The sequence below is a fragment of the Vulpes vulpes genome, unplaced genomic scaffold (genome assembly GCF_048418805.1).
Source record: "Vulpes vulpes isolate BD-2025 unplaced genomic scaffold, VulVul3 u000000754, whole genome shotgun sequence".
Lineage (NCBI taxonomy): Eukaryota > Metazoa > Chordata > Mammalia > Carnivora > Canidae > Vulpes > Vulpes vulpes.
Window position 1 is genome coordinate 3,187 of NW_027325807.1, and position 17,284 is coordinate 20,470.

The 17,284-nt window shown below is 68.9% G+C and overlaps 1 protein-coding gene across 1 annotated transcript; it reads right to left on the reverse strand.

The window, feature by feature from the left end:
* Positions 1–12,517: 12,517 nt before the first annotated feature.
* Positions 12,518–13,979, reverse strand: LOC140597496 (uncharacterized). Its single transcript, XM_072746089.1, has 2 exons — positions 13,833–13,979; positions 12,518–13,532 (listed from the first exon to the last, which is right to left on the reverse strand). The coding sequence occupies exons 1-2, from the start codon at positions 13,873–13,875 to the stop codon at positions 12,616–12,618; spliced, it is 960 nt and encodes a 319-aa protein (XP_072602190.1). The 5' UTR covers positions 13,876–13,979; the 3' UTR covers positions 12,518–12,615.
* Between the last annotated feature and the right edge of the window lie 3,305 nt (positions 13,980–17,284).

The following is a 17,284-nucleotide window of genomic DNA, read 5'->3' on the forward strand; positions in this document are numbered from 1 at the left end:
TAACTGTGAGTCCCGCTGGTCACCACCACTCAGGACAAGGCCGCCCGCGGGGCAGGAGGCGGGGGCAGGGACACTCACCGTGTCGTACAGCGAGTAGGCTGCCAGTACGCAGAACAGGGCTCGCTGCCTAGGAGGGGGGACAGCGGGGGGCTCTGCTCAGTCAGCCCCCGCCCAGCGAGGCCGCCGAGGTGCCGACACCGGCCCCGCAGGCCCCGCGGCCCGCAGGGCCCCTCCGCGGGGGCCGATCTCCGGGGTCAGGTCTGCGCACGGGGACAGGCGGCGACCTCACACGTGCAGCGTGCCGGGGGTTCAGTGCACCCTGGGGTGTCCGACGCCTCCGAGCGGCTCCCGCCGTGGGGTGTGCAGCTCCGGGCTCCCCCAGCGCCGCCAGCGCCCCGGGCCTCCAGCCCTGGAGCGGCCCCCCCCCCCCCCCCGCACGCCCCCATGGGAGCCAGCGCTCCCCCTGCCCCGGTCCCCGCAGCCCCTGACGCCTCTCCTCCGCTGCCCTGGCCTGGCCCGGCCCCGTGTCCCGGGAACACCACCAGCCCCACGTGACCCCTGCCCCGAGCCCACGCAGCCGGGGCATCCGTGGCCCTGAGCGCACCCCCAGGTCTTCCCAGGTGTCCCTGGGCTGGACTCTGTGGGGGGCACCCCGGGCCCGCCCATCCCAGAGCATCTCGGGGCTCCAGGTCTGAGCCGCCGTGAGGAGAGCAGGGAACGTCGTGCAGGTGTGACCCCGATACAGGCTGCGAACCCCTGGGGTCACTATCTGAGCACGGGGGGGTACGGGGTGCGGCCCCCTCAGCGCTGCCAGGAGCCGCCCGATGCCCCCCGCACGGCGGCCTGAGTCTGCACCCCGGCTCCGCGGCCCCCGGGCCCGGGCTGCTGGAGGCCGGCTCCCCCCGGGCCGGGGGTCACAGGTCAGCCTGACCCGGCCGCGCTCTGAGGGCCGCGGGGGCCCCGGGGGGCAGCAGGTTCCCTGCAGGGAGGAGCACCGAGTTCTCGTGGGGAGACGGTCCGAGCGGCCCGCCCGGGAAGCCCAGCCACCCATGCCTGGCGTATCCCCAGCCCCGCCCCTGGCGCCCCTGCAGGTCACCCCAGGGGTCCCGGGCTCCCACACACCCCGCCCGCTGCACACACAGGTAGCTGCACCCTATGCTCCACCCACCTGCAAGCCCCTGTCGGGGGGCTCCCTGCCTTCCCCACCTCCCCGCGGCCCCTGGGGACTCTGCGGGACACCCGGGCTTCTGACGGGAGCAGGCCGTCCAGAGAACCCCAAGGTGGCCGGGGAGGCTGAGCATGTCCCACAGGGGGCAGCTGCACCGCGTCCTCGTGGGGGTGGGGTGGGGTGGGGGTGGGGGCGGGACCGATAGTGTAGGGGTGGGGGTCTGGGGTTGTGGGGGATGGCGTGGGGGGTGATGCAGGGGGATGGCGTGGGGGCGGTGGGTGAGGGGATGGGGTGGGGGGCTGCGGACACAGGGCACCCCCTTCTCTAAGGTGCACACGGAGACGTCTACAGATAAAGGCGACCCCAGTCTGGGGTTTGCTGTGACCCCTGCCCCTGCCCCTGGGGCCCCGTGTGCTCCGCGCAGGGCCTGCCTGGACCGGGGCGGCGTCATGCCGTGTGTGCTCACCAAGTGCAAATTGTCTAAAACAAAATGCCCAGAATTCAGAAGTACATAAAGCACCGGAGGGTGGGTGTCACCCTGACCTGTCCGACCCTCGTCGGGTCCACGTGTCCCGGTCCAGCCGCGGCCATGCACCCTGGCCCCAGGTCCCCTTCGTGCCCCCCACGCCCCCACCCCGGCCCCCTGCTCTTCACGGGGCCGCCCCTCACCCCCTTGGGGTTCAGCTCAGACGGTGACCCCTGGAGGCCCCGTCCTGCGGCCTCCCCATCCCCGAGACCCTGGGGTTGGGGGCACGGGGGTCATCCCCAGCACCCTACCACGTGGCAGTGTGTTGTTTGCTGCCGTCGCTCCCCCCGGCCTCGGAGACCCCGTGTCCCCAGCACAGAAGCCCCCGGGCCTCTCCCAGGCCGGGCCCCCGACCCCCGAACCCCGCTGGCCCAGCAGCCTCACCCGACCCCGTAGCGGTCCCAGAACATGGTGTGACTGCGGAACGTGCGGTTGACGTCCAGGTCGATCTGCACGATGTCCCGGGAGGAGACCAGGGCCGCCTCCTTCATTGCCTGCGGGGAGACCCCGGGAGGAGGAGCCGGCGTCAGGGACACAGACCCCGACCTGTCAGCAGCTGCCGTCCTGGGCAGGGAGCCCCGGGGCCACCACGGGAGTGTGTCCTGCAGGAACCTCCACCCTTCCCCTGGGAGGCCGGGGACGGCGGGAGTGCCCACCGTGCCCGCGGGGCCTGCGTGAGGGCCTGTGCCCAGCTGTCGTGGGCAGGGAGGGGACTGAGGGTCAGCCCTGGACAGGGAGGGGACGTGGAGGATCAGCCCGGGTGGGGAGGGGACACGGGAGTTCAGCCCCGGGTGGGGAGGGGTCACGGAGGGTCAGCCCTGGGCAGGGAGGGGACCGAGGGTCCACGGGGAGTAGACGGGTCGGGTCCCACCTGGTATTTCCCGGCATTGCTGGCCTTAACCTGGTCGACGTTCAGCAATCGCAGCCACACCTGTCCCCGCACCTGGGGCGGGACCCCCTTGTACACCCGGCGTCGCAGCTGCGGGGAGGAAGGCAGTGCTGGTGAGAGGGGCCCAGGGCGGCCCCTTGGAGCCCAGGGAACACGAGGCATCTAGAAGGTTCCGGCGTCGGCTCCAGGGTGTCTGCAGAGAGGCTGGGTCTCCCTGGATCTGGGCCCCCCCCAACCCCCCCCGTCCCCCGCGAGGAGCAGGGACCCTGGCCCCGACCTGACGCTCCCCCACCGCCGTCCCGGGGCCTGGGGAGGGAGGCCCGGGCTCCCAGCAGACTCTCCCCAGGCAGGGGGCTCCCCCGAGGACGGGGCAGGAGGACACTGAGGGCGGCCCCCCAGCCCCGTCAGGACGGAGAGCCCTCGGGGGCACCCAGCGCCCCACCTTCTCGCTGGGGAGGTAGTGGTCCCATCGCTTGAGCATTTTTATCCATTTGTCCGCGCGCCGGGTCTCCTGGCGGAGTTTCTGGGAGAGGACAGGCGGGGGCCGCAGGTGAGGCTCCCGCCGCGGGAGGTGGGCGCTCGGGCCGCGTCCAGTGCCCCGCGGGACCCGGAGGAGCCAGGAAGGCACAGGGCCCCCCGCGGACCGCGGCTCCGGGTCTCGGGTGCGTTCCCGGCGGCCCGTGCAGCGCTGGGACGGGGGACTGGGGAGACGCCCGGGGATGTCCTGGGGGACGCGGTGCAGACAGCTGGCCCCAGCTCCCCCCCACGTCCTGCCCGGGGCCCAGGACGGGCTCTCACCTTGGCCTCGCGGGGGCTGGGGTCGGGCAGCTCCCTGTCCCTGGAAGGCAGGAGACGCAGAGCCCTGAGGCCCCGGCCCCACAGCCACACACACACACACACACCCCGTCTGCACCCAGCGTCCTGGGGAGGGCAGGGCTCCCCCGGGGAGGGCAGGGGCTGCCAGCGGCCTGAGGGCGGGCGGGGGCGGCGTCTGGGGGGTCTGAGGAGGGTGTTTGCCGGTGGTGGGCTGGGCGGGGACCCCTCGGCGCCCCCAGGGGGTGACCTGCCCCCCTCCTCGATGGACCAGCCCGAGAGCTGTCAGCGTGGCCCGGGTGCCCCGTGACCGTCCCGCTGAGGTCCCCCCGCCTCCCCAGGGCCTGACTGCCCAGCGTCCAGCCGGCCTCCCCCTGCCCCCTGGCCGTCCCCCTGCTGTCCCCGGGCTCCCCTCTCTGCTGTCCCCTCTGCCACCCTGGCCCATTTCACCTCCCGTCCTGTCGGAGCCCCTGAGCACGACCACCCCTGAGCCATCCCAGCAGACACTGGGCCGTGAGCAGGGCCGAGGGGGCCCCACCTGGGGTCTCCAGCGTCCGTCAGGTTCTCGTGGGGCTGTTGACCCATCAGCCTCGTCCCCTGCGACCTAGGCCACTGGGCTGTCCCCTCCCTCCTTCCCGCCCAGGGCAGCCCCCTCCTCCTCTTGCCTCCTCCTGCCTGGTCGGGGCCTCCCTCTGCGGCCCCCCCCCCCCCCCCCCTGCGCTGGCCTGGTCCCCGGCATCCACCTGCAGCCCCGCAACAGCCTTCGGGTGTGGGCGAGAGCACCCCTGCGGACTCGGCCCAGACCAGGCCGTCCCCCTACGGAGAGCACGCCCCGGCCCCAGAGCCCCTCACGGGCGGGATCCCCTGCTGAAGGGACTGGACACCCCACCCCACCACCACCCCCGGATGCAGCAGGCTGACACCTGGGCCTGCCCAAAGCAGGCGTGGGGGCCCCTCCTCTGAGTGTCCAGGGGCCTCCCCCGGGCCCAGCTCCCTTCCTGCCCACGTCCCGGGTCGGCCTCCGGGATGTCTCAGCTGCAACCCAGCGCAGACATGGCCCTCAGAGGGCTCCAGGGGACCAGGTCCCGACCTGGGGGCGGGGGGGTCAGCCTCCAGAGAGGTGTTCCTGCAAAGGCCACCCGCCCTGGGATGGATGAGGGGTGTCCAGGGGACTCACTGCAGAAAGCCCTGGTGGTCGGCGACCTTGCACAGTGACAGGTCCTGCGGAGACCCTGCTTGGGGCGCCTGCAACAGAGGGGGGCTCCGTGGTGGGGACCGATCAGAGCAGGGGAGTGGGGACAGAGACAGGAGGGAGCAGAAGGGCTCCTCCCTCCCCTGGATCCTGAGGGAGCGCCGACCCTCTGAGATTGGCCGGGCGCCAGAGTGGGCGCAGCCTGGCAGCCTCACCTGCTTCTGTCTATCAGTGACGATCCCCCCCTGGGCCTCACCCGGACCCGGCGACTGTGGTCCCCACCTGGGCCTCACTTGACCTGGTGACTCTGATCCCTACCTGGCCCTCACCCAGGCCTGGTGACTCTAGTCCCCAACTGGGCTTCACCCAGGTGACTCTGGTCTCCACCTGAGCCTCATGTGGATCTGCGACTGTGGTCCCCACCTTGGCCTCACCTGAACCTGGTGACTCTGGTCCCCACCTGGGCTCACCTGGACCTGGTAGCTGTGGTCTTCATCTGGACCTGGTGACTCTGGTCCCCACCCGGGCCTCACCTGTACCTGGTGCCTGGGCTCCTCCGCTACCAATGACGAGGATCCAGGATGGACCCTTAGTTGCTACTGACACCGGGACCATCCCCAGGGTCTCACTTGTTCCTGGTGACTGTGGTCCTTGCCTGGGCTGACCTGGCTCATCCTTGGCTCTGATCCCCTCTTGAGCCTCCCCTGCTCTTGCAGGTACGGTCCCCCCTGTCGTGGGTGTGTAGTGTCTATGGTCCCTTCTGGGCCTCACCTGATGGTACTGGGCCACGATATTGGCCCTTTGCAAGGCCAGCAGGGTCTCCGGGTCCTCCTGCATCGTGCTGCAATCCAAACACATCCAAGGATGACGGCGCGTGAGAACCTTCCGAGGACACATGCGTCCGGGTGCTCCCCGTGGGCGGGCGCCCCTCTGTCTGACCGGAGCCGGAGACAACCCCGTAGCCCCGAGGGGCACAGGCATCACACACGGGCCCTCGCTGCCTGTCTGTCTGTCCGTCGCCCACCGACAGTCCACCTTCCCAGCCACTGTCCCAGGGCACGCCGTCACGCTGGGGTCACAGAGCGCTCCCACCCCGGTATCAGGAGCACACGGGCGGGGGACCCAGGGGCTCCGGGGAACTGCCCACCTGATGCTCGGGGGTGACGTCTCCCAGCCCGGGGCCGGCGCAGAGATGGTGGTGGGTGGGCCGGCCAGCGAGTGTCCCTGCGGGCTTGGGGGGGCGGGGGGGCGGGAATGGAAGGTTTCTCCGAGATTCCACAAGCACACGACCAAGGGGAGAAAGCGACGGACTGGACTTCATCAAAACTAAAACCTGATGCCAGCAAGAGTGCGACCGAACTCCCCACCCTGAGGGCAGCGATGTGTGAATAGCCTGAGGGGGGCCCTGGGGGAGCACGAGGGACTCCACGTTCTTTGGAGCCTGAAGAGCAAGCCTGCTCACGGGCCAGGGGGACCCAGCGGGCACAGGGCGGGATGGGGGGGTGACAGTCACCCCTGTCGGGGTCCATGCGTCTAGGACATGCTGGAAAGGTCATGGCTTGGGTGCCTGCACAGCAGAGGGCTTACAGGGGAGCGGGGGTCCCGGGGGAGCTGCCTGAGTTCCGACTGCAGCCTCCTTCCCTGGACGGGGGGCAGCAGGGTGGCCGCTCTCACCCCGTGGGGCTGTGGAAGGGCTGTGGGAGCTGCTCACGGTCATCGCATGGGGGTCGGGGTGTTGTGGACCCCAGCGCGGGAGGCCTGTGCCCCCACCCGGATCCACAGGCCCCACTGTGGCCCGCGGGGATCAGGGATCAGCTGCCACTCACCTGTGACCTGTCGCTGTGTGGGCGCCTCCTCTTTATGCACTGGGATACTGGGGAGTGTGGGAGGGTGGGGGTACTGGGGAGAGTGGGAGTAGCGGGGTACTGGGGAGAGTGGGAGGGTGGGGGTACTGGGGAGAGTGGGAGGGTGGGGGTACTGGGGAGAGTGGGAGTAGCGGGGTACTGGGGAGAGTGGGAGGGTGGGGGTACTGAGGAGAGACGAGTCCTGGGCTACTGGGGAGAGCAGGAGAGTCGGGTCGCTGCGAGCCAGATCCGGAGCACCGGTGCCTCCGAAGGTCTGCGGACGCAGAGTGGGCACCAGGCAGCGGTGGAACCCGGGGGCACCACAGTTCCGCCCAGAGCGGGGTCCCGCATCATCACTGTGGGCAGGCGGGGTCCAATCAGCACTCAGCCCTCACCCTGGTGGCCGAGGGTCCCGGGGGAGGGTCCTGTCCCCACGCCGGGCGGGAAGGCGATGCAGGCAGCCTCCCGCATCCTCAGTTCCCATCCTCGGGCCCTGCAGGCCTCCCGCCCTTCAAGGCAGACTGGGGGTCACAGATGCCCCCCTCCGCCCCCCAGGGTTCACAGCGTGGGGTTGCAGTTAGGAGCATTTGAGGGGCTCCTGGGTGGTTCCGTCCGTCGGTTCCACGTCGACTCTTGAGTTTGGCTCAAGCCAGGATCTCCAGGTTGTGGCGTGGAGCCTCGGGTGGGGCTCGGTCTCCGGTGGGTGAGGAGTCCGCTCCAGGTTCCCCCTGTCCCTCCGCCCCTGCCCCCCGCACCGTCTCCCAAGTACATCTTCTAAACATTAACATGAAGACACGTGAGCATCTGGATCCCCTCTGCAGAGGCGCCTTCGTGTGCGTCACGACCGTGTAAATGCCTTTCACGGACCCACCGGGATTCCCACCGGAAACCCCTTTTCCTTGGTATCTATTGAAGTGCCGTCGACACCCAAGGGGACAGTAGCTTCAGGGCTACAGCTGGCGACTTGACAATTCTGTGCCTCGCTCAGCTCTCCCCGCGAGAAGCGGCGTCACCGTCTGTCCCCGTACCGAGTTGTCCCCACGGTCCTGACTCTATTGCCAGGCCGTACTCTCTAAATTTCCGGGATTCCTTTATTTAGAACCACACGCTTGTAGCTTTCCCTATTTGTTCATCCACGTTGCCCACCTGCCCCCCGCGGCCCCTCCGATCACTCAGCACGATCCATCCCGTTAACCAGAGAAAGGACATGGGGCGGCCCGGGGCGGAGGGGGGCGGCGGGGCTCAGCGCTTCAGCGCCTGCCTTCCCTTCGGCCCAGGGCGTGATCCTGGAGTCCCGGGATCGAGTCCCACATCGGGCTCCCTGCACGGAGCCTTCTTCTCCCTCTGCCCGTGTCTCTGCCTCTCTCTCTCTCTCTCTCTCTCTCTCTCTCTCTCTCTCTCTCGTCTCTCGGTGTCTCTCAAGGATATATAAATAAAATCTTTAAAAAAACAACAAAAACAAAGAGAAAGGAGACGATCCCCTCAAGAGTCGCAGAAAACGCATTTGACAGAACAAAGCATGAAAAGCACAGGGGGTTTTAGGAAAGGTCTGTCAACAGAGGAGAGGCCGCGTAGGAAGGCCCGCAGCTGACGTCATCCCCGAGGGTGACGACCTGAAATCGTCTCCCCCGAGAGCAGGAACAAGCCACGGAGGTGCCCTCTCAGCGCTGGGAGTCCCACGTAGTCAACAGACGGGAAACAGCCGTGTGGGGGTCGCGTCCACGCCCACAGGGGCCCGGCCTCCTCAGGACCCGCGGGGAGGCTTCCGGGTCAGGGTCAGGGTCAGGGTCAGGGTTAGGGTTAGGGTTAGGGTTGGCATATTGTGCTTAGCATAATACTCTTTCTAGGCTTTAATACTTCTTTAAATGTTTCATAGAATTCACTCATGAAGCCATCTGGTCGTGGACTTCTGCGTTTTGGGAATTTTTTTTCTATTACTCAACAGCTTCGCTGAGAATTGGTCTATTCAAATTTTCTATTTCTCTATGTGTCAGTTTTGGTAGGTTATATATTTTCTAGGAATTTAGCCACACACAAAAGTAAAATCAAAAACTAGAAATTTCATTCTTTGGCTTGTGTCTATCCAGTTTTTCCAACACCATTTGTAGATTTTTTTCCCCACTGGATATTCTTTCCAGCTTTATCAAGGATTAAACGACGACATAGTTGTGGGTTCATTTCTGGGAGGTCTGCTCTGTGCTCTTGGTCTGTGTGTCCGTTGTCGTGCCAGGACCGTACTGTCTTCATCACAACAGTTTTGTGACATAACTGGAAATCTAGCGATGTGAAGCTTCCTACTTTGCTTTTCTTTTGCAAGGCTGCTTCGCCTGTCTGGGGTCTTTTGAGGTTCCATGCAAAGTTGAAGATCATTTATCTTAGCTCTGTGAGAAATGCTGGGGGCATTTTGATAGGGTTTATAGGAATGTCTGGGCTGCTCTCGGTTGTGAAGACACTTCGTACCCTTTCAGTCCACGAGTGTGGAGTGTCTCTTTCCGTTTCTTTGTGTCATCGATTTCTTTCCATCATCGTCTTCAGAGTAAGTTTTTATAGCTGTTTCCTTAGGTTTTTTCTTAAGTATAATACTATTTTTTGTTTCATTTTAAGTTTATTTTTATTAATGTCTTAGTTTCTCTTTTTCTTACCTTCTTACTGAGGTATAGGAATGCAACAGAATTCTGTGCATTAATTATGTATCCTGTGACTTTACTGAATTCATTTACCGGTTCTAACGTTTTTTTGTTTGTTCATTTTTGTAGTTTTCTATATATAGTGTCATGGTGTCCATTTCTTGTAGGTTGTCCTATTGGCATATAGTTTCTGATGTGCCATCAAGCCCTCTTGTCTCCACCGTTTCTGTCAGAACCCTGCGTTCACCCTGCCTGTGTCCGAGTTTTGTTTTGTTTTGTTTTTTTTCTTTTTATCTCGGACAAGTGACTGAGTTTCAAACCTCCAAGTTTTAGGGGCTGCCCTGGGGGAGACCCGTGCTCCTCCCGCCCGGGAGGGTCTCCTCCCACTTCTGGCCTTTGCTGGCCCGGCCCAGGGACGCGGCCCCGTGACCGCACAGGGGTTTGCAGTTTGTGGCCACACAGGGCAGACAGCTGGCCCTAGTCCCGCGGCCCTCGGCCGGGGTCCCCGCTCCTGGGCCTGGGAACCGTTGGCGCCACCGCCCTTGGGACCCCGGGGACCCTGAGCCCACCCTGTCGCTCCAGGGGCCGCCCCCCACTTCGCCTCCCGAGCACCGTCGAGGCCGGCGTGTCCCCCCCTCTAGCAGACTTCTGGAAGTTCTGACTTTGTGCTCTGCTGCTTCTAATAGTGTGCGTAGACCCGTCAGCTGGCTCCCTGCCCCTGTGGGATCCGGGGCTGTGTCTCCCCCAGACCGACTGACTGATTTTCTTTTTAAGATTTTATTTTTCTGTCATCTCTACACCCACATGGGGCTTGAACTCTCCGCCCCAAGAACAAGAGTCGCGTGTTCTTACCAACCACCCCAACCACCCCGAGAGCGGCCAGGCTCCCTTTGATTGATTGACAGGTAGTAACTGAAGCCGACGTGCTGCCTGTGTCGTGTCAGGGCAGAAACTGAGCCCCGGCGTCGAGGTGCGGTGGAGTCATTGGGACCTTGGTCGATGTTAAAGAAAGCGGAGCCTCCCCGGGAGCCCCGGGAGCCCAGGGAGCGGGGCCCACACACGTGACAAGTTGGCCGTTTCCTTGACCAGGAGTCATTGGGCTGGCTGCCGATTTATTTGAGTTGCTGTTCGACGGCGAAGGTCGTTCTAGGATGGGGACACAGCGAGAACGTTCCGGGTTCTTGCGGGTTCGGAGGTAGCTAAAGCTCCCCCGTCGTGGACTCGATGTCCCAGCTGGGTGCAGAGATAGGCGAGCCAGCAAAGAGATGAGAAACATGGCCCTGGGGTGCCTGGCCGGCCTGGTCGGGGGACCTTGATGTCAGGACTGTGAGCTGGAACTCCGTGTTGGGTGTAGAGAGGACATAAACGTAAAACCTTTAACAAACAATAAATGGATGAACTAAGACAGCGTGACGTGGAAGGGGAGTGCTCGCTTCAGGACAAACCTCAGAGCGGACCATGTCTAGCCTGCGACCTGTTCTTGATGGCCCCGCTCGCTCTCCCGGGCCCAGATGACGGGGTCCCCCACGAGGGACGGTCCCGCCCGAGTGGGAGTGGGCCTCCTTCCCCGTAAGGCCCGTGCCTCCCCTCGTTCTGCAGGACAGAAGAGCCGGGAAGGCACGAGCTCGGGGGGATCAGCATAAACCTCGGCGATGGTCCTTCCCGATCCCGGGAGCCAGAGCTCGGCCTCCTTTTGGGACCCGACGTCCTAAAGAAGCCCGTGTGGTCAGTGGCTCGGATGCAGGGCGGAGGCCGACGGAGAATCAGGAAGAGCAAAATGGGGCGGGGGGGAACCAGAAGCTGAAGGAGAGGGGGACAGCTGTCAGCATCGGGAGCCTTCGCGGGGACCCGGCGTCCTTTCCCAGGAGGGGCCCCCCTCTGTAGGGTGCTTCCCGCCGCCCCGCGCTCCCCGTGGGCACCCGCAGGCGCATCCCCGGGCCTCCAGCGCCTCTGCAGCCGTGGTCTGGAGCGTCCTCCGTGTGTCCTACCGGGGACCCCAGCGTCACGTCTGTAACCGTCCGGCTGCTGTCTGACAACAGTCGGGGGATTCCGACGTTTGTTGGGTTTGGGGTGTGTGCCTGTCTGTCGCCGTGCCGCGATCTGATCCTCGGGCCGCGTCGTCCTGACGCCGAAACGGTTGAAACACCATCATTTCCGGTGCTGGCGCTGGGCGGCTAGCTGGGTTCTCCCGGCCGACCCGGGCCCCCTCGTGCCGTCCCGTGCCGTCCCGTGCCGTCCCGTCCCGCCGGGGGGTCGGCTGAGCTGGAAGGTCCGGCTCGGCCACATTCCCGTGGGTGGCAGCGGGTCCCCGCCGAGCGCCGGCCGCTTCTCTTCTCCCCGATGCCTCTCCAGCGGGGAGCCAGACCTCGGGGCCGCCCTGGGGGGAGCTCCTGAGGGGCCGGCTGCCCGTGGGGGGAGCCCTGGGGCTGCCTGTGTGTGTGTGTGTGTGTGTGGGAGTCGGGGTGGGGACGGGGCCGGGGTCCCTCGGTCCCCTGCGCTGCCTGCCCCCAGGCCGAGCCCCGCGCTCACCCAGCCCCTACTCTCCAGGGCGTGCAGGGTGCCCTCCACACTCTGGTGCGAGGGATCCAGCAGCACCGGGTGTGCACGCTGAGCCCGCCCGGTGAGGGTGGCCCAGGTGTGAGAGCTGCAAGGGCCTGCTGTCCTGACGTCCGCTCCGGGGCCACGCTGACCGCCCCGCGGGCCCTCTGTGCCCCAGGCGCACAGGCCCGGGGCGGGGAGGGGAGGAAGCGCCCCGGAGCCCGGGCAGCCCAGGCCCCCTGGACAGAGGGGGCACAGACCTCCCAGGGCGCTTAGCACAGACCCTGGTGACCTGAGGCTCCCCGGCTGTCACTCTGTCCCAGGGCCCGTCCTGGCCGCGGGCGCAGGCTGAGTCGCAGTAGAGTCTGCGGGGTCCTGACCCTGGCGTCTGGCCGCCCCGGGAAGGCACGTGGGGACGTCAGCTGTGTGTGCCTGGCGGCGCCCCCGCAGGGGCTGGTCGGGGCCTGGGCGGCGCCCCCTCCTCCTCTCTGGGGGTGTCTCCGCACCCCGTGCACAGAGCTCCGGGAGACGCAGAAACGAGCCGGCCGTGCCCTCTCACACAACAACACTTTATTGAACTTGCAACAGCAAACAGGGGCTCAGAGCCGAGGGTGCGCGCCTTCCCCTGGGAGACCTTCCTGTCCTTAGAGGAAAGCGGGAATCCCACAGGGGTGCGGGTGCTGGAGTCGTCCCCCGCCTGGGAGCCTGTGCGGACTCGACTCCGGGTGGGGGCGCGTGTCCTGAGGTCGGGGCGGTGAGAGGCGGTTCTGGGGGCGGCAGGGCTGACGTGGACCTGCGGCCCATGGGCTCCTGCGCTGGGTCCCCGCAGGGCAGCTGGACCCCGGCCTCGGGCCCCCTGGGGCCGGGTGACTGACTGCTGGAGCCCCAGCGCGTGGAGGAGCCTGCCTCCTCGTGTGGGTGTGGGTGTGGGTGGGGGTGGGGGTGGGGGTGTGGGTGGGGCCCACGGGCCTGCCCCCGCTGCCCTGCCCTGGGGTGTCCCGGGATCCCCAGGGCTGCCCTAGGTCAGCGACCTGGGTCTGTGGGGCACGCCCAGGGCCCAGGAGGCCACATCCTGCTGTGAGAGGGCTCGCTCGGCCCGGGGCCAGAACGCAGGCCTGGCCAGGGCCCCGGGGCGCTGGATCCCATTAGCGCTGGGCCTGGGGCAGGCGCTCGAGTCGCCCCTGCCCCCACAGAGCCCGGGGCCAGGCCAGCCCAGGTCCCTCTGGGTCAGGGGCTGGTGTCCCGTGCGGGCGGTGCCGCCCTCCGGGAGGCACAGCGAGACGAGGCAGGGCACGGTGACGGCGGGCCGGAGCCTCCGGGCCCCCGCCCTCACCGCCACGCTCTGCCCCCGAGGCCCGCGAGCATCGAGCTGCCCCGTGGACGCGGGGGGCAGAGGGTCCCGGGCCTGTGCGGGGCCTCGGGGCAGCGGGCTCAGCGCCGCCCTGGCTCTGCCCTGGCTGTGCCCGTCACTGCCCAGCGAGGGGCACGAGCTGCAGTGGCCGCGGGGCAGGAAGGGTGTCCTGGGCCCGACAGCGTCATCCCTAGGGGGCTGGGGGGACCGCGTGATGGGAGTCCCGGGGGTGCTCCAGGGCCCGGTCCGTCGCGGGGCCTCTGGGGTGGCCCAGGCAGGTGCCAAATGGAAGGAGACCCCGTTTTCTGTCTTGAAGCCCGCCGTGTCCCGGGGCCGCCTGCCTGCACCGCCTTGTTGCCCCGGGAGGGTGGGGAGGGAGTTCCACCGCCGGGGCTGGGGGGCAAGTTGGACGATGGCCTGGCCGGGAGGGGGTCCGGGCGGCTCAGGCCGGGCGGCTGGGCCCGGGGAGGCCGGCTCCTCCACCCTGGGCGGTGGCTCAGAGGCCGGAGAAGGGAGGAGAGGCCCGGGCGCCGGGGACACTGGCTCCAGGCCCAGGGGCCTCGTGGGGAACTCCTCAGGTCCCGCTGGAAAGAGGCCGACGGGGTCAGCGTCTCCAGCAGGCTGTGTGTCCCCCGCTGGGGGCCCCGGGGGTCCTCACGGCTCCCGCGTGACCCCCCCCCCCCCGGCCTGACCCTGTGCTCAGCCCCCCACACTGCCGCCCGGGCCCTGCAGTGGGTACCCGCCCGCCCAGCCCTGGCCTGGGGTCCCCGAGGCTGGAGCAGAAGAGGAGAGCCCCAGAGATGAGGACGGGGGCCCCGGGGGCTCTGTCCCCTGTGGGCGGCCCCAGCAGGCCGAGTCGGGAGGGGCCGGGGCCCTGAGCCCACCTGGCGGGGGCAGGTCGCACCGCATCCTGCGGAGCTGGGTCATGGAGGCCCGAAGGTGTCTCAGCACGGCCTCGTCCTCCAGGGCCCAGGGCTGGGCCAGAGAGTCCTGGAGGAACTCCCGGAGCCCTTCCAGGGGCAGCTTCAGGAGGCGCTCTGGGCGGTGGGCGAGAGTCAGACCCAGAGGGCCCCGCCCTGGGGCCCCCGGGGCCCCCAGGCCAGCGGCTGGGGTCCCGCTGTGCCCAGGAGCGCCGCGGGCAGTGCGCTGGCCGGGGTGGCCCCTGCCCGCTGCTCCACTCGGGGAGCCCCGCTGCACCCGCCTGCCCCGCCGTCCCCCCGCCCCAGGTCTGGGTGCTGCTCAGAGCCCAGGGTCACCGCCCCTGCCCCCCGCCCCCGGCACACCTGGGCTCCCGGGGGCTCACTTACTCCTGTGCACCTTGAGGATGGTATAGGCCATGGCCGTGAGCACCCTCTCCCCATCCAACACGTAGGCATCCCACAGCTTCAGGGTGAGCGAGAAGGGGGTCTAGGGGGACGGCGGGGTGGGAGGAGCGGCCTGAGCAGGGCCCCTGGGGGGCTCGGCTGGGGCTAGGCTAGGCCTGCCATCTGGCCCCCGGCTGCCTGCGACGAGGCCCCGCAGCGCCCGCCCCCCGCCCCCCGCCTCCCCGTGCGTGCCCTCCTCCCAGGGAGATCAGGGACTCCCGGCCGCTCCGGGTTCCGACCCCGGCCAGCACCTCCCGCACCCCTGGGGGCACAGACTCTGCCCGCACTTGACGACAGACACCACGCCTCGAGAGGACCCCAGGCTGGCCGCCCGATGGGCCGAGGGCCCGTCCACACCCCGGGCTGACCCGGCCTCCCCCGGGGGAGCTGAGGCAGAGACGGGCCGCCCCCCGGGACCTCGTCCAGGGACCCTCTGGGCTTCTCCAGGACGGGCTGGGCTGCGAGCCTCAGCCTCAGCCTCAGGACCCCGGGGTCGGGCCTGGCTCGTCTGGAGGGTGGGGCTGAGCTGGGCCCTCCCCGGGGGCAGGGGGCAGGTCCGGGAGCGGGGGTCCCGGGGGGGGGGGGCCTCACCCGGCCGAGGAAGCACTGGAGAAACCATTTGGGGCTGTAGATGCCGGTGGACATCTGCTCCTCGTCCTGGCGGGAGGGCAGGGGGTGCTCAGGCCCCACGCCGCGGCCCCTGGAGCCGGGTGGACGCGCTCCCCGCGGCCCAGCCCAGCCCCGAGGGCGCCCCCGGGCCCCAGGGGGAGGAACGTGACCCCAACTCTGGGCAGCTCGGAGGGAGGGCCATGCCCCCCACCCCCTGCCCCGGGCTCCGGGGACGGAGCCTCAGGAGCTCCCACTCGCCCCCACTCGCCATGTGCTTCCTCAGGTCCGGGAGAGCTCTTTGGAGGACCCGCTCGTGATGTCTCTGGAACCTGAGGAGCTTCGGGAAGCCCGGGACGAAGAAGCCTGAGAAGGCCCCAGGCCCCCAAGGTCAGGGCCTCCTCCTGCACCAGGCGGGGTGGGGGGTGGGGGGTGTCGGGGCAGGGGCCTCCCCGCCACGCCCTGACCCCCGTGTGCCCACCGCCCTCGGAGCCCTGGCTGGATCCGCTCTTCCCAGAGGGCAGGGCCTGCCTCCCAGGCCGGGGGCGCGGGGCCCGGGGACCCTCGTCCTCACAGAGACCCCGCGGGGCGTGGGCTGGGGGCTGAGGACCGGGCCCGGCTGACCCAGCACCCTCTCTCCTGCGGGGGCCGCCGCGGGGACAGGCGGGTCCCCAGCCCCGAGGGGCAGCGGGTGCAGGCCAAGGGGAGGGTGATGGGCGTGCACGGCCCTCTGCTGTGGGGCTTGGGAGTGAGGCTGGGGGCCCCCGGGAGGGGGAGACGCTGCCCCCTGGGCCCCGTGTGGCCGTGGGCTGGCAGGGGGGCCTGGGGGACAAGCCGGCAGCCCGGCGGGAGGCTGGGGGAGCAACGGGAGTGCGTGCCTGGCCTGCAGACGGTGGGGCGGGTGGCCGTGGCTCCGGGACCCCGAGGCCACCGGGGAGGCGGGGCCCTTGCCCGTGGGGGGGCGAGCTGGGGGGTCCCCGCCTGCCCCCCGGTGCAGCAGCCTGCAGGGAGGCCCTCCTGAGCTCCCCGGCGGGCCCCTACCGTGCATGGAGTGCCGGTCGCCCACCATCAGCTGGGCCAGCGCCCAGAAGGCATCCTCCTCGGGCAGGAACATGAGGAGGACGGCCGCGATCTCGCTCATGCCCTGGCAGTAGCCCACCTCCTGCAAGAGCCAGAGCCCCACGGAGGGCGTGCGCCCCGAGGCCCCCTCTGAGCCCTCCCCGCGGGCGTCAGGCTCCCCCGGCTCCCTCCCAGCCCGGGCTCCCGGAGGGGGCTCCCAGAGGGCGGGGGAGCAGGTGAGGGCCACCCGGACCAGCTGGGGCGCGAGCACCCCGGGCCCCGCTACCGAGCCCTGCGGCCGCCGTGCCAGGACCCCCGTCCTCAGGCCAGCAGGAGGGGCCTCCGTGAGCTGTGCCAGGCTGTAGGGGACCCGCCAGGTCTGGAGACCCCCCAGAGGGCAGGTCGGCGGGGGGGTGGGGGGGCCTGACTGTGGCCCCTGGCAGGTCCCACGAGGGGAGCTGGGCCAGGACACCCCGCGGGGCCGGGGAGCGTGTGAGCTGGGGTCCTCGGGGACCCTTCTGGAATGCGCCGTGGAAGGGGGCGGCCTCCTGGGCGCCTCGGCCTCGTTCCCTTCGGGGGAGTGGGAGCCTTCCCCGCCCGGGCTCTCGTCGGTAGTGCCGTCTGTCAGGGTCCAGACCCGAGCTCTAGGACGGCCGCGGTGCACGCGGGGGCCCCGGGCAGCCCCGGCCCTCGGGCACGCAGGCCCTGCCTCCCCTGGGAGGTCTGCACCCCGCCCCCTGCCCGTCCCGGAGGAGAGAGACCCTCCCCGGCATCTCGGGGGCCGTGGAGCCGGGGCCATAACTGTGAGTCCCGCTGGTCACCACCACTCAGGACAAGGCCGCCCGCGGGGCAGGAGGCGGGGGCAGGGACACTCACCGTGTCGTACAGCGAGTAGGCTGCCAGTACGCAGAACAGGGCTCGCTGCCTAGGAGGGGGGACAGCGGGGGGCTCTGCTCAGTCAGCCCCCGCCCAGCGAGGCCGCCGAGGTGCCGACACCGGCCCCGCAGGCCCCGCGGCCCGCAGGGCCCCTCCGCGGGGGCCGATCTCCGGGGTCAGGTCTGCGCACGGGGACAGGCGGCGACCTCACACGTGCAGCGTGCCGGGGGTTCAGTGCACCCTGGGGTGTCCGACGCCTCCGAGCGGCTCCCGCCGTGGGGTGTGCAGCTCCGGGCTCCCCCAGCGCCGCCAGCGCCCCGGGCCTCCAGCCCTGGAGCGGCCCCCCCCCCCCCCCCGCACGCCCCCATGGGAGCCAGCGCTCCCCCTGCCCCGGTCCCCGCAGCCCCTGACGCCTCTCCTCCGCTGCCCTG